This window comes from Felis catus, chromosome D2 (assembly GCF_018350175.1).
Source record: "Felis catus isolate Fca126 chromosome D2, F.catus_Fca126_mat1.0, whole genome shotgun sequence".
NCBI lineage: Eukaryota > Metazoa > Chordata > Mammalia > Carnivora > Felidae > Felis > Felis catus.
The window spans coordinates 59467981-59490759 of record NC_058378.1 but is presented as its reverse complement, the minus strand read 5'-3'; the positions used below and the strand labels follow the sequence as shown (position 1 = coordinate 59490759).

Below are 22779 nucleotides of genomic sequence, written 5' to 3'. Positions count from 1 at the left end.
CTTACATGACAATCCCCTTCAGTACTTGTTAAAGACGAGAAATCCTGTAACTTTTCTCAAACCTCTAGAATCAGAAACATCTGTGTGTGTGTGTTGGTGGGGGGAGGGGAGTAGGCCCTAGGTTCTTCATTTTTAAAGAATCCTAGGAGTTCTGACACATACTGACATAAGACAAACACTGAGTGTACAAGGATGAGGCAAATGGATGGGGAGTCCGATAAGAAGGCAGCATGCGGAACCCGCACTCAGGTCAGTGAGTGGCTCCTATCACTGAGGAACAGCTGGTCAGGCAGGGCCTAGACATGTGGCCCAGTGACCCACACCTGTGCCAGGGATCACATGGAGATCTTCAGGGAAGATAAGGATAAAGAGACACCATTCTGTCATCCCTAAGCCAAGAAGAGGTATAAGGGGTTGTGTGGGTGAAGGCCCTTTAATGCCTGTTTCCTTGGGAGTGCACAGCTAAGACTCCCTATTGAAACAAGAGGAAAATCCAGTTCTAGACTGGGGAGACACCTGGTGGACAAATAAGAAAAAAACACAGAAACCAAGGCCATGGAAAAACTGTTTTCAGTAAAACTAGAAAAGGCTCTACAAAAAGTCATGACTATCCACCCCAGTGGTCTGAGGTGACAGAATATGGAATCTGTGTCCATGTGGCAGGCACTCTGGGCTCCGCTTCCTTCCATGGCTCTCTGGCCAGCTTCCACCTTTGGGACCCTGATACTACAGGGTCAAGCACCTAGGATCCAATCAATGGTAGGAAGTGCCACCTCATGGCAGGGTCCAGAATGGGCAACAGAGGAGTCTGGTACCCACCATGTCACCCTTTGCCTCCACAAGCCTAGGTTTGAGTTTGGCAAGAAGTCCTCTATTCCCTTCTACGTTCAGGGGGCCTGAACCCACTGCTTTGAACTCAATTTGCTCATTCCCACCTCAGGGCCTCTGTATCTCATTTCCGCTCTGCTTGGATCCCTCTTTCTCCAGATGTTCACACGGCTCAATCCTAGTCCTTTAAGCCCCATCTCCCATGTCCTCTGCTTAGAGATATCTGTTCCGACCTTAATCTACACTAGGCTGTACGTATTGCCCTGTTTTCTTTTCTTCATGGTGTATCTCACTGTCTAAAAATACGTTTTGTGTTTGTTCATTATTTCTCTTGTCTTGCTTATCAGACTGCAGGTTCTAGGGAGGCAGGGAGCTCATCTGTCTTGTCAGTGCTGTATTCCCAGGACCTAGAACGAAGCCTGGCACACAGGAAGTTCTCAAGTCTCTCACTATGGAACTCTGCCCTAGGTTAGACCCCTCCGTGGAGGACCCCTAGCTTAGGCCCACAGGACAGAGGTAGTCTTGGCAGAGGGCTAAAAAAGTCTATGCCCCTGCCTGTCCGGCCAGGCTCATTTCAGTGTCCGGCTCTGAACGGCCTTCACCTGGAGGGCTTGGAGGGGTCTGGCTGGCAGGGCTGGTGGGCCTGATCCAAGCAAGTCTCAGAGTTCTGGGGCACAGCCCCCTTTTTGCCAGAAGAGGGCTTTTTGGTCGCTAGCCCATTGTCATCCTTGACCTTCTTGAGCCGAGCCTTGCTCTTTGGTGGTATGGAGAAGGTAAGAGAGCTCTTGTTGAATTCAAGTGGGAAGACACCTACGTCTCCATCAAAGCGGTTCTTGGACACCTGCAGATACCGTTTCCCTGGACCAGTTACCAATTTCCTGTCCTGTAGGATCAGAACGTTGTCCGCTTCCTGGCTTGCCTGGGGGATGGGGGCAAAAGGAGGAAGGAGCAGTGAGAAGACATATGAGAAGTAAAAAGGAAGGTTGAGGGTCCAGGGCAGAATGGCAAAGCCATGGACTACTGACCACAACCTGGGGCCACCTGAATCCTTCAGTTCCTTGACTACTCACTGCTGCCCTAGATTCTGTACACGCCATTCCCTCTGATTGTAACACTTTTCCACAGCCCACCACCCCACTCAACCCCTGCTTCTTATCACTCAGGTCTCTATCAGAATGTCACACTTTAGGGCGCCTGGGTGGCTCAGTCGGTTAAGCGGCCGACTTCGGCTCAGGTCATGATCTCGCGGTCCGTGAGTTCGAGCCCCGCATTGGGCTCTGTGCTGACAGCTCAGAGCCTGGAGCCTGTTTCAGATTCTGTGTCTCCCTCTCTCTCTGCCCCTCCCCTGTTCATGCTCTGTCTCTCCTTGTCTCAAAAATAAAACGCTAAAAAAAAAAAAAAAAAATTAAAAGAATGTCACACTTTATCAGAGACCGTTCTTGATCCCCATAAACAAAGAACGAACCATCATCTTCCCACTTCTGTGTTACTCTCTTCCCTAGCTCCATGTCTGTTCCATTGTGGCACAGTTTGTGCTCCCCACCCTGTATGCCCTGTGCCCAGCCGGCCTGCCATGTAACAGGCACTCAGTGTACCCCTGGAAGCTCCAGGACTGGGCTGGTCCCGCTGCCCAGGAGGCCCTCCCATTTATTCGATTATTTAGCACTTACTGTCTGCCAAAACTCAATCTAACCTTTGTTGACACCTCCTCTCCCCAAATGGGTGAAGAAGTCTCCCCAGATGTCCCAGGCTGACTCAGATGTTTCGCGGCTCCCCCAATGCCTGTGTTGCCTACTGTAGCTCTTATCATACTGAGTTATAATCACGGTCTTGCTATTTTCCCCACTGGATGATGTGCGCTCTTAGAGGACAAGGAGGGCAAAGGACCAACTATCATCAGCCTTTATATTCCCAGCACACGTATTCCTCATGTCATGGCCCCAAGGCAGCGACAGCTGTCTCCTGCCTCTTCTAAGTGGACAGTCAAGATGATTTAAGGCTGAGTGAGGGCCATCCCTGGTCACACCTGCCCCCTCTACCCTCCTAAGCTTGGGCTCCTCTAAAAGCCACTCACTTTGGCTGAGCCAAAAATGGACGCTGTCTGCAGTTCCTTATCGTCATCCTCCTTCCGGGGGTGAATGACCAGTGTCACGTGGCAGCTATTGTCTGTTGCAAACTTTCGAAAGGCCCCGACGATGTAGTCTTGAGCTGCAATCCTGCCCCCACCCCAACAAAGCGAAGAGGTTATCGGACACAGACAGAAGCACAAGAGCATACACACACTCTTGATTCATTCGCATCTCCCCACGCCACAGACCCACACTACTTCACTCTACCCAAGAACTCACACTTAGGTTCCTCTCCATACTTCCCACTGCCACAACCCACACGTCTGTGAAGGCAGAAATACACACAGGGTGGTGTGTACCGGCACACAGGTCAGAAATCAAGAACACAGCGTGTGCCTAAGGGCCAGCTGCCTACAAAGACACGCGTGTTCAAGTGCGTTCAGGCTACACAAGAGGGTGTCACCTGTCTGTGGACAGCGGCTCGTGCCCCATCATGAACTGCAGATTGTCGATGACCACATGACAAATGTCATACACGTATACTGCATGTTGCATTGTGTCTATCACAGTCCTGAGAAGAGGAAGAAGCAAGGAATTCAAGAGTCAGTTACAAGCAGTCTCTAGACCATCCCAGCAGAAAAGCCAGCATTCCTGAAAATTCTGTTGGGGATCTGTTCTCCTGCAGCCCCATTCTCTGAAAACCCTCGGCCCTGGAATCTCACCTGATGCTCTGCTGCCCATGGAAAGTCATGAAATAGAGAGGCAGGTCCTCAAAGCGGTCGGCCCACTCATCGTATTTGTCCAGTTGCTCTTCTAGCCGCCCCACAGCGAACTGTGTCAGCATGACCCGGGCGAGTCTCACGTTGCTGATCTCAAAGCTACCCCATAGCGTGTTTACCCCCTGGGTACACAAATCCAGGGCATACTCACTGATGAATGTGGTCTTCCCACTGCCTGTTGGCCCTGCAGGGGGTTGAATACAGACCTGGGTAAGGGAGGAAAGTTCTACCCTTAAAATTAAGACCCGGAGCAAGGGTTTCAAAGTTGGGAGAAGCCTCCTCTTTAACATTTGCCATGGCCCAAACCCACATGCGTTTCATCACCTGATCCTCTGCCTCTTACCCCAAGAAGTGATTTCCCAAGGCTCACCTGTGAAGACTGTCAGCTCGCCCTTCCGATGTCCCTTCAAAAGACGATTGAGGTCTGGGAAGCGGTTCCAGCGGATGCCAGCTGCCTGCTCCACGTTGGACAATTCTCCTAGCACCTCCTCCCGAAGCTGCCGGAAAGACACGATCGACTTGTGCCAGGCGGGCAGGGCGGTACGCAGAATACGAGAAAGACTTAAGCCTCGGTTCAGGGCCTCCAGGGGCCGGGGCTGCCGGTCTCCAGGCCGCACCAAGGAGCATCGCTTGGGATTCAGTTTTCGGGCAAACAACTTGGCAGCTTCCCAGGACCGAAGGTCATCTCCTAGCCAGAGCACAATACGTCGAAACTGTTCGAGGTAAGGGAGCAAGGCAGGGGGTAAGCAGGCTGTTCCTCGGGGTAGGGCAAGGGTGGGCAGCCCTGTGGATTGGTTCAAGGCCAGGCTGTCCAGCTCACGACTCGTCAGTACCACCTCAACATCTCGACGACTGATCAGTGGTAATCCAAACAGATTACAGTAGACCCCAGGCCGGGGAATGGTGGTTTCCTTGTAGTGCACTCCATCTCCCTGGCCTTCAGCGCCCAGTAGCTTCAAGCCTCGTAATCCCAGGCCTCCAGGGGACAGCCAAGGGAAGACAAGGCTGCGAGCTGGCCGCAAATACCGCACATTGAAACGCCTGAGCGTGTCATCTGTCACTCTGGTAAGGCCAAACATCACACGAGCCAGCTGGGCCTCCTCCGGCTCAGGCAGCTCCCAGAGAGGTACAGCTCGGTCCCAGATCCTCCGGACCTCCTCACTGTCCTCCACTTCTGGGGCCTCACTGAGCAGGACTCCCTCTCTGGCCCCATCTCCTCGTCCCTCCACACTGGCCTGGAAGTCTTCCCAGCTCCCCTCTGCTAGACTGGTCATGCAGAGAAAGCGGCCTGTGGTCTTGTCAATGAAGAGGCTGAAGGAAGCAGTAGCACCATTCTGGTCCTTGAGCGGCAAGGCCTTTACAAAGGGGCTGGGTGCCCGCAGGCAGCTGTGGCCATCTTGGAAGGGGATCCCACGTGCCCGCAAATATTGGCGGATTTCAGTTGCAGTTACAGGCAACACTGGTACCTCCAAGGCTGGGAGAGCCTCCTTCCTGTACCGTCTTCGAGGAGGGCCTGGGGCCAGGCTTCTGGGCAGGCCCCTGCGACCCATCCACTCCCCACGCAGCGGCAGCAGGATACGGAGGGGGTACCCACCTCGAAGGAGTACCCACATTCCTAGTCAAACCGAGGAAGTCACTACTTGAAATGCCTTCGGGGGGCCTTCGCTAGGTCAGACCCCAGGGATCCTCGGCGCAGCACTCTACAGAGCCCACTGGAGGTGGTTTCTTTCTTCCAACTTCTCCCTCATAAACATCTCTCTGAATCCTCTTCAGCCCCTGTTCATTGCTACTTCACATCTATGGCCATCTACAGGACCCTTTCACGTCCGTGGGCTTCTATCTGGCTCTCTGTCTCCATGGCCCTGTGCAGCCACCTCACCTCTACGACCCTCCACACTGCCCCTCACCGCTGTGCCTTGTCTAGATCATCTCTTTACCACTCCTGCCCCTCCAGGGGATCTCCTGGTCGTCCTCATCTCTACCGCCGCCTGAGCCCTTCCTGGCCTCAAGGCGCTAGCCCCCAACTCGAGGCTCTCCTCGCCGCTCCTTCCTTCAAAGAGGACTCACCACAAGTAGAGCGCCACCCGGCGGCTCCCGCCGGTTCCCGCGCTCACCTCGCCCCCGCGCCCGGGTCCTCCCTCGACTCTACTGCCAAGAGCTGTGCCGCTTGCGACCGTGGCCGCGCATCACCACCTTCCTCTCGCCCCTCTCGACCGCAACGTGGGTCACTGTCCCACGCCCCGGGCCATGACCGCGGAAGCAAAACTCCCCGGCCGCGTGTGTTCCCGGAACCGGAAGTCCCAGCGTTCGTCCCGCCCCCGTCCCGCGAGGTTGGGTTGGGTTGGGCTGCCTGGGCGCTGTAGCCATGACGGCGCGCGGGACCCCGAGCCGCTTCCTGGCCAGTGTCCTCCACAACGGTCTGGGTCGCTACGTGCAGCAGCTGCAGCGTCTCAGCTTTAGCCTCAGTCGCGATGCGCCCTCGTCCCGCGGCGCCAGGTGAGCCGGGCGCAGGGCGCGGGGTGCTCTCGGGGCAGAGGTCGCCCAGGGTCGGGGGTCGCCGTGCTTACTCTTCTGGGCTTCCTCAGGGAGTTCGTGGAAAGGGAGGTGGCAGACTTCGCCCGACGGAACCCGGGGGTCGTAATATACGTGAACTCGCGGCCGTGCTGTGTGCCCAGAGTAGTGGCCGAGTACCGTGAGTGGGGTCGGACGAGGGCTGGAGGGCGGCATCTGGGGGGGGGGGGTGCCCCGCCGGCTCGCCTTCCTTTCGTCTTACCCTGATCCATCCTCTTCCTCTCCCCCTACCCCCTCCCTTCGGCCAGTTAACGGGGCTGTGCGCGAGGAGAGCATCCACTGCAAGTCAGTGGCGGAGATTGCGACGCTGGTGCAGAAACTGGCGGACCAGTCGGGCTTGGAAGTGATCCGCATCCGTAAGCCCTTCCACACGGACAGCCCTAGCATCCAGGGCCAGTGGCACCCCTTCACCAACAAACCGACAACGTTGGGCGGGCTGCGCCCGCGAGAAGTCCAGGATGCTGCCCCAGCCCAGGTGCAAGTGCCATGAAGAGTTACCCCAACAACTCCAATCCCAGGCTTTGGACTCTTGCCCCAGTGGAGGTGGTTCTTCCTCTTCTTCCTCTCTGGTTCAGGGGATTCCAAGCCCACGCAGGCAGATGGAGGCCACCAAAAGGGAAGTTGACGCCAAAGCTTTTGCTTGGGATAAAGAAGAGCTGCTTGTCTTCGTTGCATAGGAGGCGGGGCAGTGACTTTGTTAAGTCTCCTAATTATCGCCCAGTTGACATCCTTGAAACCTGATTCTTCAAGGATTTTATAGGCTTTTATTTCTCTGTAATCCAGACTGATAATAGTAATCTCAAATCCAGGTGTGGGGTTTCAAGACTGGCTTCTGAGGAATCTCTGATGTCCCAGTTCTTTCTTTCTTTTTTTTTTTTTTAAACATTCATTTTTGAGAGAGAGACAGTGTGTGTGGGGGGGGGGGGTGGGCAGAGAGAGAGGGAGACACAGAATCCAAGGCAGGCTTCAGGCTCTAAGCTGTCAACACAGAGCCCAATGTGGGGCTCAAACCCACAAACTGAGATCATGACCTGAGCCAAAGTGAATGCTTAATTGGCTGAGCCACCCAGGTGCCCCTCCCATCCATGTCCTATTTCTGCAACCATTGAACTAGAGAGAGCTAGCACCTTAGATTCTGCTGCGAACCTGGCATTAGGACAGTCACTTTACATCCGTGTAAATGTTTAGATTAGAAAACTGAGGTTAATAAACTTGCCCAAAGTTACACTTGAGATCTTCAAAATATGTGTATATTTTAAGTCTAGCCCCATTTTTCATTATCCTAAAACCAGAAGGGGAACATACAACCCTTCAGGATGGTTAGTGTTAGAGGCCATGTGATTATCCAGTCCTAACCCTTGGAGACTGATTCTTAGGCCAGGTCCCTGGTAACAAGCTTGCCCTGGTCCTAACTACTAACTACTCCCCAAGACAGGCCCCTCTGCAGAAATGAATTCATGTTGTCCCTTTGTTGGGGGGAGGGACGGGACTGAAAAGCTTTTGGGGATGAGCAAGAGAGCTGATAAACAGAGAGCATCTTCTAGGCTTAGCCAAAACAAGGGGGAGGAATAGTGAGGAAAAGAGCTAGGAGGTAAAAACCTAGAAACCTTTGTATGAATTCTTGAAGTGTTGTAATTTTGTTTGTCATGCCCATACCACCATGATCAGTGAGTAGTGAGAACGTTATAAAGGCCTGTGTATCCACTCAGGGCAGTCAGATGGAACCTGAGGATCCCAGTTTCCTCTGCAAATGGTTTTATGGGGAGCAGAGCCAACCCTGCAGCACCATTTCCATAGAATCAGAAGCCTGCCCCCTGGTGACCAGGGGAAGGCCAGTCTAGACCAAGCGGACCACACATGGCTGTGGGGAAAGAGGGTATTTATTAACCAACAGGAGGGGGAGGAGCTGAGCCCAGGCTCCCCACTCTGTCACATGCCTGTTCTGCCCACCTTGGTGGTGAGTGGGGGCATTCCTAAAGAAGTGTAGCCGTTCTCACAATAAATACATTCATTGTGGGGTGGAGGTGGGAGAAGTTGGGTGAAGGGCAGTAAAAACCCGTGGGATTCCACGTTCTCAGCTACAAAAATAACAGTCATCCTCACCCAAGGGGAATGGGGGAGCTCAGTCAGGATTTGATTGTCCCATATGGGCCTGGAGACTTCAGAGGCCCCTGGACCCTGAAAGTGCCCCGGTGAGGTAGGACAGGGATGGGAGCCAAGCATCCAAACTCCCAGCCTCTGCCCTTTGCATAGTTCCAAGAACGGGCTTCATGTGCCAGGTGAGACATCAGATCTCCTCCCCCTGCTCTGGTCTGGGGGTAGCAAATGCTTGGTCCCCAAAAGGGAGGCTGGCTCATTGCAGTGTTGGTCACCCATCCTAGGGAAATGTCTGAGAGGACAGCTGAATGGGAGAGGGCTCTCCCTCTGAAATGTCCATGGACCAAACCCAACAGATACAGGTCCGAGGCAGCAAAGGGAGGCTCAGAAATGCAAGTGGAAATGTAAGCACGTGTGTGTGAAGGGACATGCCTGGGGCTCTGTCTGTCACTCTTGAGAGTGACCAAGGGGGTGAGGAGGTTGACCAAAGAGGGCTGCACGTTAAGGAAGAAGAGGGGAATGACACAGTCTTACCTCCCCAGACTGGCCTGTTCCCAAGCTTTTGCCAAAGAGGTCACCACATGGGGCTGGGACTAGGAGAGAAACCTAGATAGGATGGGATATGGCCGTTGGAAGGGTACCCAAAGTCCAGGAGAGATGAAACACAATGTTCCAGGAGATGGGGGTGGGGGCCCTGCAGCCCAGCTGATAGACATTCATCCGTGTGCACACGTGAATGCATGCAGGGCTCAGGTGGCTCTGGTGGCTGGCAGAGGTCTTGTCTGGTTTCGGGACCATCCAGCACATAGGGCCACGCAGAGGGTGGTGACCTGGAGGTCATCTGGACCTGCAGAGCCCTGCCTGGGAGAAAGAGGAAGGATTTGAACGGACAAATGGGGCAGGAAGATGGCATCCTCTCCTCCCAAGTGCTTGGGGTAAGGGAATAGGAACTGGGGCTGGGTCTACAGAATTCCACGTCCTGGGGGAGTACCCACCTCTGAGGAGCACCGGTGGGCCTGGGCTGCTCACAGATGGGTCTGTGGAGACTGAGGAGGGGACTTTGGCTGGGCCTGACTCTGCCAGCCCTACAGGGACATCACAAAGTTGGGAGAAGGGCCTGGAGTTGGAGGGAGGGAGGTGAAGGTAGAGTGGCTGTGTTGGGGAAGCAGCAGCCCAGCCTGGGGCAGACAGGCTGGCTTGGAAGAGCATTTGTCCTAGGAGGCTGGGCTCAGACAGAGCTCTCGTCCAGGTGCTCTACAAGCTGTGTGTGTTTCCTCTTCTCCAGGATGCGGCTGAGCTCCTCAGCAAACGAGCAGGGCCCTGCTGGCACTCCGTTGTTGCTCTGCCTCAGGAGCACGTAGCTGTTGCCGTTCATCCTGCGCAGCCGGCTGGGTAGTGCCACCAGCCCGTTGGTCAGCTCGGCCGGTGGCGGTGGGGGCGGCGGAGGCGGTGGGGCTGGGGCTCCCTCCCCAGGGATGATCTGGAGGCAGCCACCTTCCAGGCCCCCAGCCCCCTCCCCATCATCACCCTCGTCTTCCTCTCCAGGACATTGGCCTGAAACTGTCTGCAGCTGCACAGCAGAGCCCCCTGCCCGGCCAGCCCGACCCAGAGAGTATTTCCTTCGACGCCCTCGTCTGCCTCCCTGAAGACAGGCCACATAGAGGAGGGAGGAAGCCAGGATGAGGCAGAGGCCGCCAAGTGCAGCGATGGCTAGCACATACAGTAGCCTCACGTCAGGTGCCAGCTGTGCCCCGGGCATGGCAGGGGCTTGTGGAGCTGGGGCAGGAGTGGCCGGCCGGACTGTGAGGCTGTAGGAGGCCAGCAGGGTGCGGAGGCCATTCTCCTCAGCATAGCAGCCATAGTTGCCACTGTGCTCAGGCTGTATGTTTGTCACCAGCAGCCCATCCACGCCCACGCGGTAGCCATGCTGTCCGTCATTCAGGCCCATGCTCCCATTGAGCAGCCACAAGGCCCGGGCCAGGTTGGATGGCTGGTCACAGGGCAGGAGAACATCATCACCTCGGAGGACAGAGCGGGTTCTCAGTGGTGGTGGTGGCCCTGGAGGTGGGGAGGGGGGGCGGTGAGAGGAGTGGTCAGTGTTGTCTATCTGAGGGAGGGCGTTGGAGATGGCAGGTCAGGTGGTTCACTATTATGTCCCTAGCACCAAGCGCAAATCTGGAATCATGGTGACAACTGAATGAGGTCTCCTGCGTTTGTGTTCCCATTTAAGGTTTGCATTGGCCCGTCTCAGTGGTTTCCGTGCCTGCGATCTGCCAATGATTTGTAAGCTCAGTCTCTAGCACAGAGTTCTCCCCTGATCGACAGACCTGAACATCTTCCACACACAGGGCATCTCCACGGGAGGTCTCTTGAACATGGCACAGGAACTAAGACCAAAGTCTCTGTCCCAAACTACACCAGGTCTTTTCCTTGAATTGTCACAGTGAATGGCACCAGTAACTACTCAGCTGCTTAAGTCAGAAACTGGGGAGTCCCCTTGCCTCTCTCTCTCCTTCACCTTCGTGTCTAATTCTCACCAGGATTCTGCTTCCAGAATCCATCTCAGCCCTGTTCACTTCTCTCCTTCCCCAGCTGCTGGCCCACTCTGGCCCCCATGTAATTTATTCTCCATGCAGGAGTGGGGTAACCTTTTAAAAACACCACACTGATTGTGCCACTTCCCCGCCTCAACATGGTCCCTGCCCACTTCTCCAGCCTCTTGGCAAACACCCCAAGCTCATCGGCCTGCTGTCCCCTCTGCTTGGATGTCACCCCCCTCTCTGTGCCCTCTGCTGGTTGGCCAGGGGGAAAGAGCACAGAAGTAATGAAAAGCACAAACTCCAGTCAGACTGTTCGGGGTCAGGTTTGAATTCTGACCCCACTACTTAATAGCTTATTAACTTTGGGCAGTGTACTTACTCTCCCTGTACCTCAGAGAGATTGCCCCTCATAGGGATGGGGATTGTGGCACCTCTCTCCTAGCAATGCTGTGAGCATAAGAGAGATCGTGTGTGTACGTGTTCGGTCAGCGCCTGGCACAGAGTAAGTACTCAGTACATGTTAGTATGACTATTAACTTCCGCTCCTCCTTTAGGTATCAGCTCAGTCATCTGATCTTCCTCAGGGGAGTATTCATTGTCCTTCAAATCCTTGTTATAGTTGCAAGTATTCCTTTTGTAGCAAAAACCAATGGAAAGAATTACTTGTGTGATCATTGAATTGCCCCCCCCTCCCGCCCCCGCCAGCACACACTTGGCTATAAGCTCAGGTGTGACAAAAAGAACTTTTATGTCATGAGCCTTTCTCCTCATTTATAATCCTTTAGGGCAGCAGATGTCTGTGGAGCACTTACTCTGTGCCACACTGTGCTGGAACATCCTCGCTGAAAGCACACAGACACAACCATTCAGATACGTACACGCACAGGCAAATGACAGTAAACGTAGAGGACAGGCTATGCAGCCAGGCCTACACACGTCCATGCCTGTCACTTACCTGTGTCCTTGTTGCCTTCACAGCCTCGGTTTCCTCTCTCTATGTCCTGTATCAGTGCTGTCCTAAACTCACGAACAGGGGAACTGAGCTTTAGTTTCCCCAGTGGAAGTCAATGATGCTGTTGCCAACAACCGCCCCCCGCTCCCCCTCCAGCTAGCAGGCCCGCCTCCTCCCCTCAGGCCCTGATCCCCTGTTCACACGGGACCCTCACACCCCTACCACCTCTTACCTGCTACCCTGGGACCTGTTGGTTATGATGCAGGCATGGGTGCTGGGGTCCCAGCCACAGTAGGGGTCCCGGGCCAGGATGCAGTCATAGCAGGAGCGGTAGCGGGAGCAGCTAGACAGTGGTAGCTGGATGACACCACTAGGGGCCCCCACGTAAAGGCTGTGCTGGGAGCCAGAGAGGAAAGCTGGTTGGCAACACCCCCAACTCCCAGCTACAGACACACACGGCCACTGCCCAGCCACCCACTCCCTCCCCCTATTCTGGCAAGTAGTGGGTCAGAGGCTACCTGCATCGGAGAGATGACCAGATTTTCCACAGACTGGGGCTCCTTGAACACTTGTGTCTCTTCGATAATGTGCATCCCAGAACCCAGCACCACGGCCTTGTGGATCCAGCCATCAGCTGGTATGGAAAGGGCAGAGGGTCAGAACCCAGAAATGGAATCTGTTTTCAGCCCCCTGCAATAGCCCAATGGGAGTAGCTTGGGAGCCAGGACGTCAGGGACAAGGATTCAGCCGGTAACAGTTACTCAGGACTGGGAACAGTTCCCTGGCTGGGAACTCTGGGCTTGTCATGGCAGGAATTGTTGGGTCTAAAAACAGTGATCAGGGTCAAATATCACTGTGGTTGGTGACAGGAATCCGCAGTTACCAAGAGCCAGTGGTCACTGGGGGTCAGTAGTGAGTGTTCATTGAAGAATCAACATCATTGGTCACCAGGGTTTTGTGATCAAAAGTCATTCAGGGGATGAGCGGTCAACGAGGATCAAGGACCCAGGTCAGCAGTTACCAAAGGGCCCAGGCCAGGGGTCAAAAGTACCTGTGCCCAGAAAGAGCAGGTCATAGGTGGGTCCGGCAGGCGTGGTGACAGGCGTCCCTGTGAGGTGTGTATAGCGCACACTGCGCTTGAGCAGCAGGGGCCGTCCTCGTGTGGGCACCACGGGCCGAGCCATTAGTGGGTGCAACTTCACGAAGTCCAAGACGAGGGATGGCAAATCCTGGGAGGAGTTGTAGCCGCGAGTGCGCAATGAATCTGTGATGCACTGGGGTGGGGGACAGAGGCAGTGAACCTCAGGAATCTACTGCTTGCGTGCCCTCCCCCCCCCCCCCCCCCAAGGCTAGGCCCTCCTGCCCCTCCCGGGGGTTCTGTCTACTCAGCACTGACCCCAGGCCTGGGCACTCACTGAGCCGGGCCGGGGCTCCGGCACCCCACCCTCATAGCGGCCCCAGCGCCGGGCACCGTCCTGGTATTCCATGTAGGGACCTGCGAAGACAGCCTGCACCTCGGCCAGGTCGTAGCGGCAGATGGCTGAGGCCTCTAGGGTCTTCCTAGGAAGGGACATAGGGGAGGGGCCTGAGCCACAGTGGGTGGAGGCTGCCCCCCTGCCACCTGCCCCAGCCTGGAGCTCACTGTTAACCCTGGCCAACCCCGGCTCTCAGCCTCAGGGCCTCTCCTAAGGGTCAGGAGGCCACTGTGGCCTCTGGCTCCAGGCTAGCTGGATGTGCCTGGAATTCTCTCTCTGCAGCCAGCCTCCCCGCAAGGGATCCTATTTCTCCTCGTTGACCTCTGCTCCAGGCCTCAGGCTGTCCCCACTTCCTTGTGTCCCCACTGTCCCTGCACTGACCACTGTGTGGTCAGCGTGAAGGCCGCATAGAAGTGTGTGCGTGCTGAGGTGTCCGTGTCCAGGCTGCAGACACCACGTAGCATCTCATACTGTGGAATGTGGCAGACTAGACGCGCCTTTAAGAAGGAGGTCCACTTCTTCTGCAAGATCTTCTTTCCTCCTAGGTCTCCCTGGGGAGGTAGGGCACAGGGTCAGCGTCAGAAGTTCCGCTTGTACACTCTTGGCCCAAACTTGGTGCCACTCACCTTGCACACACGGGCCACACGGGCCACACGGTGGCTGTTGCGGCTCTGAGTGAAGCTGCTGGGGCCCTCGTCAGTGGCCCGCTCCGTGAAGAAGTAGTAAACCTTGTCGTCATCGCCCACTGTACTGGCCTCGCTCTCCCGTACCAGGACGGAGAACACAAACTCAGCATCTGCAGGTTGGGCAGTTCAAGTGGCCCCTGAGACAGGATGGGGATCCCCTCCACTACCCCTCACTCAACCACACTCAGGAATAGACAGGCTCACCTGGGAATTTGGGGATGGGATGTCAACTGCCCAAGGGAGTAAAGATGAATAGTCCCCTGCCCCCCAACATCCTGTGCCTCATCCTCCTAACCATTGAGCCAGTGCATCGGAGCCTCCTCAGTCCTCAAGGAGTGCGGGTGGCGGCTTCGGCGGATGTCAGGGATGCTCCGGAATTCATACCGTGTGGCTGTGTAGAGGCCTCCATCTGGAGCACAGGCATGCCACGCGTGACAGACACGTCACATACAATAAGGCACATAACACATATCAGTGGCAAGTCCTAGCAACGAGGTCCGTGTCCCCCAAAGAGCACGCTGATGGATAAGGGGCCAGGGTGGGGAGGAGCGCATGCTCACCGATGATGAGGCCTGTGAAGCCACGGGCTGGGTCATAAGGACACTTCTCCTTCCCCTCCTCAAAGCTTGTTGGCAAGGTGAAGGCCTCAGCATCCTGGAGGATTACGAGGCCAGAAGTCAGTGGTCTCGAGGACAGGCAGGGGTCATGGCCCAAGCTCAGACTGGTCCAGGGCCAGGGAGCAGCAATAAGGGCTGGGCTGGGGCAGACCTACTCACAATGGCTGCACAGAGAGGCTGGAAGGCGTGAGTCCCGCATGCATAGAAGTGGGTGGCATTGAGTCGCTGAAGGAATCGCACATGGTTGAAGCACTCCGTCTGGGGGGGAGGTGGGGGAGGGCTGTGAGCCCCCAGCCTGCTTAGAGGCCTTTTCCGTTAATCCAGCGTTGTAGTTCGGCTCTTGCCCCCACCCACCCGACACAGTTCTGAGTTCCCAGTGGGCCTGCTCACTGCCCGGAACACAGACTACTCCCTGGAACCCACTGTCCTCGGGCTTCCCAGCGGCATTGACCCCTCTTCAGTCTTCTATCTCACTGTCAGGATTACCTGACACATTTTGCCAGCTTCTGCATTGCCTGCAGCCCTCCGCACCCCCAGTTCGGGGGCCCCCAGGGCTCCCACCACCCTGAGATACTTCTCTCACATCTCCTCCTCAGCAGTGTCCCCTAGTCCTGGAGCTCCCACACCCCCTGTAGGGTGACACTACCAAATGTATCCCCAGGCTCTGCCCTCTCTCCACCCAATAGCTAGCTCATTCCCTCCTCCCTAACCTGCATCTTCCCTCCTAAACCTGTTCATCCAGTCTTTCCCACCTCACTTCATCCATCCATCTTATTAGCCAATTCCAGGAGTCATCCTTGCTGCTTCCCACTCCCTCACCCCCATGTTCAGTCCTTCCTCGAGATTCTTTGTCGTCATGTCTCCTGACGTGGTCCACTTCCCCCTCCACCTCCACCACCCTAGTCCATGTCACCACTGTTGCCTCTTCCCTGGACAACTGTAGAGACTGCCTGTCAGTTCTCCCAAGCCTCCGCCACTCTGTAAAAGCTACTTGTTTATTCAGTGAGTGAGGAATGCATGTACACAGTGTAAAATTCAGAAGGTACAAAGGGATAGGTTGTAAACAGAGCGTCTCCTTTTATCCCTGTTGCTTTCAAAGGGGACTGCTCTTACCATTGTCTGGTTTCCTTCCAGAGATATTCTACCGATTAGCACCCTCTGGCAACCCAGTTTCCAAGGCATATTTTAAACCAGATTGTGTCACTGCTGTATTTAAAAAACCTTCAGTGGCCCACTAGAGTCCTGAACATAGCCTACCACTTCCGGCCCTGCATGGTAGGGCTCTGCCCCTTCTTCCCCTTCCTCACCTGCTCCAGCCACACTGCTCTTCTCTGCCCATTAAATGCCTCAAGCTAAGCCCCCCCCCCCCCCGACTTGTTTGCCTTGTTCATGATTCCTCCTCCTGCTTGTTACCCAGGGTTTGAATCCATGCAGGCCTTTTTGTCTCATCCCATTGCCTCCCCGGGTCCCTTCTCTCCACTAGCCTGCTCATGCCTTCCTCCTCTGACCCCCATGATGCCCCCAACCTTCACTGCCTTTCCTGCCTCCAGACTCACTATTTTATTTTATGATTTTTTTTAGAAGGATTTTTTTAAGTTTATTTTTATTTATTTTGAGAGAGAGAGAGAGAGAGGGCAGGGGAGAGGCAGAGAGAGAATCCCAAGCAGGCTCCTTGCAGGACTCAAACTCATGAACCACGAGATCACGAACTGAGTCAGATGCTTAATTAACTGAGCCACCCAGGTGTCCCATAGACTTACTCCATTTTAATCCATCTAGTGCCTGGGCCTGGATTAGTATTACTCTAGTAGTGTTTCCCCAAGATGTTTACATTAAAAAAGGTCGGGGTCCCTGGGTGGCTCAGTTGGTTAAGCGTCCAACTTTGGCTCAGGTCACGATTTCAGTTTGTGAGTTTGAGCCCCGCATTGGGCTCTGTGCTGACAGCTCAGAGCCTGGAGCCTGCTTTGGATTCTGTGTTTCCCTCTCTCTCTGCCCCTCCCCACTCATGCTCTGTCTCTTTCTCTCTCAAAAATAAACAAACACTAAGAAAAAAAAAAGTGGGGGGTTGGGGGGGGATGGGGGTGGGTGGGAAGGAGAGCACCTGGGTGGCTCAGTAAGTTAAGTGTCTGACTCTTGATTTCGGCTCAGGGCATGAACTCATGGTTTGTGGGATCAAGCCCCATGAGGAGCCTGTGTGGGATTCTCTCCCTCACCCTCTGCTTGCCCCCGCCCCCCCCCCCCCATTCATGCACACACACTCTCTCTCAAAATAAACTTAAATAAATAAACAAACAAAAAAATAAGGGGGGATGAGGGAGGAATTCTGTGGTCAAATAAGTTGGAAACCATGGCTACAACCTGCCTTGCCAGGGGACTTCTCAGGGCCTTAGGGATGTTGCTGTGCACTGTGGGATTACGCATACAGCATTTCCCAAACTCATCTGACCATTAAACCCCCCTTTTGAAAATTAATGTTTCTCAGAACATGTTTTGGGAATTGTCTTCCTGAAGCCTTGCTACCCAAAGTGTGGCTTGGGGAGCAACAGTATCAGCTTCCTCTGGAAGCTTGTTAGAATTGCAGAATCTTGGGCCCCTTCCCCAGACTGACTGAGTTAGCACCTGCATTTATAACATACCCAGGTGATTCTTGTGCACACTAAAGTCTGAGAGTCTCTAAAGTACCAAATGGTGAGCGTGCCCACTGTCACAGAATAAAACCCATACCTCTAGCTGGGCATTTGCAGTGCTCTGTGACTGGGTTCCACTTGCTTCACCAGCCCCACTTCCTACCCATGCTGCTCCAGCAGCAGTTTTGATGAAATCTCTTAGCGGTGCCTCGTTAAACACACCTATCCCGACACCACCCCAGACCCACTGAATCAGAACCCCTGGGCCAGGGAATATAGTTTTTTTTCTTTCTTTTTGGGCTTCTTCTTTCATTGGGCTCTGTGCCCAATGTGGGGTTTGAACTCATGACCCTGAGATCAAGAGTTGCATGCTCTACTGACTGAGCCAGCCAGGCACCCCTGGGAATGCGTATTTTTAAAAAGTTCTCCAGATAGATCTGTTACATAGCCAGACATGGAACCCCTGCAGACACCCTGTTCTTTAGCTTGAAAGAACTGGCAATTCGCTAACAGCCCTCCGTGGAATACTGGGTATTTGAGCTAGTCCTTGACTAAACCTCATTTGTCTCATCTGTAAAATGGAGGATAATACTATTTCATAGGGTTATTTTAGAATTAGGAGAGATAATGGCTAAGTCAGCATTTACTAGAGATTACTTATTTCTATCATGATTCTTACTCAGGAGCCCAGAAGAGATTCAGATGCCACTATAGGCCAAGCTGGTAGGTGACCAGCTGTTTGGATTAGAAGTGCTGTACCTAGGGCCCACCACTCTGGCTACACTCACGTGTTTGCTGTGGTTGCTGCAACTGACTGGCTGATCCATACCTCTCCATCTGTGTCCCCACCAACCTTGACATCCCCAACTGAAGAGAAGGAAAGGAGCTGGGGAAAGGACAGACCACATACCTGGTTGTTTTTTCCTTTTTGATGGCATTTGCTTTGCATCTCTGGGGAGGCCTCCCAGTGGATCTGGAGACAGGGAAAGGGAATGGGCTGATGTGTTGACCCCAGGACCCTTCCCTTTCACCATTATCTGTGGGACCAGGTATAGGACTGCAGGGAACAGGGGAAACTGGGGTACAGGTAGGTTTCAGGAGGAGCATTGGATGGTAAGGGAGACGTGGTTTAGGAAGGGCCATGCTATCTGACCAGGGGGCTATGGAAGGCTGGCGAGGCTTCCAGGAAATCGAGGTCCCAGGGAGGTGGATAAAGCCAGAGATCCTCTGGGTGTTCCAGGTTCTAAGGGCTAACCTCTTTGTGAGCCCCATCTCCTATGTCACGGGCATTGAGAGAGAAGAGGGCACCTCGGGCTCCAACCAGCAGTCTTGCTGAAGACTCCTCCAGCAGCAGCGTTGAGTAGTTCTGGGCTTGGCCCTTGAAGTGCCGGGTCCTGGAGAGCTCTTGGGGAGAGTGGGAGTCGTGAGCCCAGCCCTGGGGTGTCCTCCCCACTCCCAGACCTGGCTCCTGCTGTGTTTCAAATTTGGCGGGGGGGGGGGGCATCTAACCTTCATAGGGGATGGTCATCCGTGGGATGGCATCTAGTTCTCTGGATGGTCTCCGCAGTGAGGGTCCAGGGACTGCAGATGCTGTGAGGAAGCTCAGGAAGAGGGGCCAGAGCCTTCCCCACATTTTTCTGGGGAGGCCCAGACCAGTGAGACCCCCAAGGGGAGCCAGGGCCACAGTCACAGGGTATGATGGCAAGAATAGTCACAGGGGTCAAGGTCCAGGGAGGTCACTTGGAAGGTCAGGGGTCATGGGGCCAGGGAGGGTCCTGGAATCGAGGGGACATGGAATCACAGGGTTGTGTGGCCATGGAATCCCAGGTTAGAGGTCAGAGGGAGGGATGGATCACACACTGCTTTTCTGCATCAAATACAAACTCCATGGTGGGAAGGAGTTGTGGGGTCATAAGGGGGTTGTAGGTCACTGATGGGGTCACCCTGCCCCGACAGCAGGACTAGTTCTGGTTCTCTGAGGTCCGTTTTCTAAAGAAAAAAACAGGGTAGAAAAGCTCTTTTATCTGTGTGTGTGTGGAAGGTGGATGGCATTACCCCCAGACTTCAGGGGGCACTGGTGGGAGGGACCACAGAACTCCTACGTCAGGATTGGCTCACTGTTGCTCTGTCCACTTCTCTGCTCTGATGCAAGTTGGGTAGAACTTGCCCTCCTTACAAGACCCTAGACTCCTCCCAACCCGAACCCAAAGTATCCACCCTCCTCTGGCCAACTCAGAGGCTAAGCTAGGCCTCCGTCTCGGGTGGAGCTCCGTTTTCGGAGAGAATGCCTTCTCCTCCCAACAATGGGACCAAACTTGGGGCAGCAGCTGCCCCTGCTGCCTGCGGGGGTGCCTTATGCAAGAAAGCTTGGCAGAGACATTTAATGGGCTTTTGTTGATTTTGTCCTGTTTTCCCTTTGTTTTTTCTTTTCCCTGGCCCGAGAGCTCCCTCTGGAATCTCTCTTTAATTAGACACTTCTCCTCCTCAGCATTCTTCTCCGAGGGGGTGCACATCTCTACTCTGCCCATGCGAGTCTGTACTGCACTCTCTGGCTAGGCATCCACACGTGTCCCTACCTGCAAATAGGCATTCATAGACATGGTGGGGGGCGGGTATCTGGGGCCCCCTGGCTGCACTGCACAGGTGTAATGTCTATGCAGGATGCTTTAGTGTGCAAGGCCAGTTGAGATAAAAGCAACATGGAAATGGTGAGTGATGGGAGCTCTTGGCCACCTCCCCTGGCTTACCCTGGAGACTATTCCACACCTGGACTCTCTCTCAAGTCATGTGGGGATGGGGTGGAAGTAGGTGGCAGATCTCCCCTGACCCCTGTAATAGGCCTGATCTCTGAGGTGGCTCTTGAAGGCTTCCTGGACTGGGCTGGGTGTGGAGGAAGCCTGACCCACCCAATCTCATCAGACACCCACAGACACAGCCACAAGGGCCACTGGCCTCTCCCCTCGTTTCCAGGTCAAATATTAACTATGTGGCCTTGAGGCGAGGGGAAGGACTAGGATCCGGCCAGAGAGAAAACAGGAATTTGGAGCATTTATTCAAGAGGTAAAGGTCAGCACTGTAGTGGTCAGAGCCCAGAGGGGGAGAATATAGTACGAGTGGAGAGAAGAGTGTAGACTAGAGGGCGTCAGCTCCTCATCTGGGGGCTGGGCAGCACGAGGCCCCAGGCAAACTGCCCATGCCCCACCCCTCACTGTGGAGGCACACCTGTTTACCTTTGGGGCCTCCTATTTGCTTAGTGCAGAAGTAAGTGGGGTGGGGGGTGGAGAGGGAGCCCTACGGCTATGAGGTATCAGGCTCTAGGACTGGGCAGGAGGAACACACTCCAGGTTAGAGAAACCACTCAGAGTGTGGTTCATGGCAGAAGTCACACATGTCCAGAAGGGGGTGATGTGCACACAATAGGTGCACATACACACATGTTCACAGAAGGGCTGTGCACAAATGTACTCATAGGAGAGTCATGCACACATACATTCACAGGGAGGTTTGTGCACACATATGCTCATATAAAGGGCCTGCCAGATGCGTTCATACACATTGACAAATAAGGCTCTATTCACATATTCTCATCCATTCATTCAGCAGATCGCACAGCCTCAGAAGTTAAGGAGGGTTATAAATCCACACGTGTGCATATGAAGGATTGTACACCTATTCACAGAAAGGTCGTGCACATACATATGTGTAGGGGCATGCACACAAACCCACTGATACAGTAAGTCAGGCATGTTCATGTTAACAGAAGGGTCAAGTACATGTATGTTCACACAGTGCTCAGGCACACAAATTACATGTGTGCAGAGGCAGCATATGTTCAAACAGGGGTCCAGTTTTCACTGCAGGGTTGGAGGCTGCCAGTGTCCACTGAGGTGCAGAGCAGCACTACCTCCCTTCCTCAAAGTCCCAATTTTAAGGCCAGATTCCAAATGTGTGTGTGTGTGTGTGTGTGTGTGTGTGTGTGTGTGTGTGGTGATGTAGGGAGGCATCTGACCTCAGATGTTCAAATGCAACGGGCTTCTCTGCAAAGGAAGGGGTACCTAACCCAGACGGAAGGAGGCCCCTCGCTTTAGCAAAAGAAAGATGGAATGGAACTTAGCACCGCTCCACTCCCCTGTATGCTGCCGTTCTAGATATGGGAGTTGGGCAGGGGCTCTCAGCCTCCATTTAACCTGTTGGGAGGGAGGGCGGGGCTAAACGGGGGGCGGAGCGGCTGCCCTCCCTCCCCCAGTGGCGACAAGGCTTCAAGGTCTCCAGTCTACACCCCACACTCCACCCCCAGTCCCACAGTTTGGGTTCCTCCCTAGGGCCAGCCCCCTGAACTCTGATCACCTTCCGAGTATTAGATCCTAGGGCTCAAGAAACTGAGGAACGGAGGCACCCCCTCCCCCCCAAAACAGGATCGATGTTGGATCAGCAGGCTCTCGACCTTCATCCCAGACGTCCACCTGCTTAGTGTAGGCGGCATTCCCCTCCGCCCAGTAGGATGGCCGTCTCTTCTGGCCTGAGAGCCCTTCCCCCGCTACCCTCTCCTTCCATCATCCTGGACAGTATGAGGGTCTTCCCTCTCCTCAGATCTAACCTCTGTCTCTACTGCTGCAGCTCGAGGACAAGCTCTCCTTCGATCCCGCCGGACGCCAGGAGACGTGACCCAGATCCCGGGGAACACTGTTCGCCACGCGGGTCCCCGCCCCGCGCCGGTCCCCGACTCCGCGGTGGCGGGTCTGCGCCCTGCACGGCAGGAGGCCTGGCCCGCGCCCCTCCAGCGCCTTTATAGCAGGACCCGGGACTTGACGGTGAGAAAGGCCTGGCCCAGCTTGGAGGGTGGAATGGATGTGGGGAAGGCCTGGCCTGGCCTCCGCCCCCCGGCCCAGGCCCCGCCGCCGCCCGCGCTCCCTGCCTCTCTCACCTTTGCGCTTGGATCCCCGGCCATAGAGACGGCGACGCGCTGCTCCGCGGCCCCACAGCACCAGCTGCGGGAGGAAGGGGCTGCGGCCGGAGGCGGGGCGGGGGGTGGAGGCGGAGCCGGGGGTGGGGCGGGGGCTGGAAGGCGGGGCCAGGGAGGCGGGGCCGACAGGGTGGGGTGCAGGGAAGGGCGCCGCTCTCTTCTTTCGCACCCCCCACCCTACACAATAAAGGTTTGAGGCCAAGGCTCACACGGCCTCCGGGCATCTGGCGTCCTCCACCCTCAAGGGCAGCAGCACCAGTATCGCCCCCTGGTGGTGGCCTCACCACCCCTGCGCTCTCTCCATGGGCTTCTGGCCCACCTTGCCTCCCCTCTAACCCCAGGACCCCTCTGACTTGCCTACTGCTGGGGACTTGCAAACCTGTTCTCTGGGGGCTTAACTTTCCGAGGGCCCTCTGACCAGTCTTCTAATATGGACCTCACTTCTTGCGTTCCTGCTACGCTCTTGGGCTCTCTGCCCAGGGTGCTGAGGGCCAGGGTAGGTGGAGGCCAAGCCTTGGGGGCAGCTCTGAACATAGAACTGGGTCTGGATTCCCAGCTTCACAGCCTCCGGCTGC

The 22779-nt window shown here is 55.1% G+C and overlaps 3 protein-coding genes across 8 annotated transcripts; 1 reads left to right on the top strand and 2 right to left on the bottom strand.

Annotated features, from left to right (window-relative positions):
- Window positions 1–552: 552 nt before the first annotated feature.
- TWNK (twinkle mtDNA helicase) lies at window positions 553–5987 on the bottom strand. Of its 2 annotated transcripts, none has more exons than XM_019813737.3 (5): window positions 4047–5987; window positions 3828–3882; window positions 3361–3468; window positions 2903–3044; window positions 553–1747 (listed from the first exon to the last, which is right to left on the bottom strand). In XM_019813737.3, the coding sequence occupies exons 1-5, from the start codon at window positions 5287–5289 to the stop codon at window positions 1427–1429; spliced, it is 1869 nt and encodes a 622-aa protein (XP_019669296.1). In that variant the 5' UTR covers window positions 5290–5987; the 3' UTR covers window positions 553–1426. The 2 variants fall into 2 exon arrangements, with proteins under 2 accessions (XP_019669296.1, XP_003994377.1); XM_003994328.6 differs by having other exon boundaries at window positions 3620–3860.
- Window positions 5983–7479, top strand: MRPL43 (mitochondrial ribosomal protein L43). Its single transcript, XM_003994327.5, has 3 exons — window positions 5983–6172; window positions 6262–6368; window positions 6496–7479. The coding sequence occupies exons 1-3, from the start codon at window positions 6042–6044 to the stop codon at window positions 6735–6737; spliced, it is 480 nt and encodes a 159-aa protein (XP_003994376.1). The 5' UTR covers window positions 5983–6041; the 3' UTR covers window positions 6738–7479.
- Window positions 7480–8109: 630 nt separating this feature from the next.
- SEMA4G (semaphorin 4G) lies at window positions 8110–22295 on the bottom strand. 5 transcript variants are annotated; one of them, XR_006587234.1, is made up of 16 exons: window positions 22166–22295; window positions 18751–19230; window positions 18497–18645; window positions 18152–18214; window positions 14774–14872; window positions 14558–14651; window positions 14293–14406; window positions 13938–14107; window positions 13693–13862; window positions 13252–13396; window positions 12888–13110; window positions 12355–12470; window positions 12069–12232; window positions 11840–11901; window positions 9340–10402; window positions 8110–9205 (listed from the first exon to the last, which is right to left on the bottom strand). XR_006587234.1 is itself a non-coding variant. In XM_045040580.1 (15 exons), exons 2-15 carry the CDS (start codon window positions 18872–18874, stop codon window positions 9573–9575), a joined length of 2523 nt encoding a protein of 840 aa, XP_044896515.1. In that variant the 5' UTR covers window positions 18875–19230; window positions 22166–22295; the 3' UTR covers window positions 9212–9572. The 5 variants fall into 5 exon arrangements, 1 of the variants encoding a protein (XP_044896515.1); XR_006587235.1 differs by having other exon boundaries at window positions 8110–9201; XR_006587236.1 differs by lacking the exon at window positions 22166–22295 and adding an exon at window positions 21839–21971.
- Between the last annotated feature and the right edge of the window lie 484 nt (window positions 22296–22779).

Bases quoted from the DNA above. Each gene is read 5' to 3' on its own strand.
- MRPL43 (XM_003994327.5), top strand. From the start codon at position 6,042: ATGACGGCGCGCGGGACCCCGAGCCGCTTCCTGGCCAGTGTCCTCCAC. The intron at 6,173-6,261 runs GTGAGCCGGGCG...GGGCTTCCTCAG, and splicing joins CCCTCGTCCCGCGGCGCCAG to GGAGTTCGTGGAAAGGGAGG. The intron at 6,369-6,495 runs GTGAGTGGGGTC...CCCTTCGGCCAG, and splicing joins CAGAGTAGTGGCCGAGTACC to TTAACGGGGCTGTGCGCGAG.
- SEMA4G (XM_045040580.1), bottom strand. From the start codon at position 18,874: ATGTGGGGAAGGCTCTGGCCCCTCTTCCTGAGCTTCCTCACAGCATCT. The intron at 13,111-13,251 runs GTGAGTGCCCAG...CCCCCACCCCAG, and splicing joins CGGAGCCCCGGCCCGGCTCA to TGCATCACAGATTCATTGCG. The intron at 11,902-12,068 runs GTAAGAGGTGGT...TCGTGAGTTTAG, and splicing joins AACAGGTCCCAGGGTAGCAG to GACAGCACTGATACAGGACA.
- TWNK (XM_003994328.6), bottom strand. From the start codon at position 5,289: ATGTGGGTACTCCTTCGAGGTGGGTACCCCCTCCGTATCCTGCTGCCG. The intron at 3,469-3,619 runs GTGAGATTCCAG...TCCTCTTCTCAG, and splicing joins CATGGGCAGCAGAGCATCAG to GACTGTGATAGACACAATGC. The intron at 1,748-2,902 runs GTGAGTGGCTTT...CCCATCCCCCAG, and splicing joins CCATTTTTGGCTCAGCCAAA to GCAAGCCAGGAAGCGGACAA.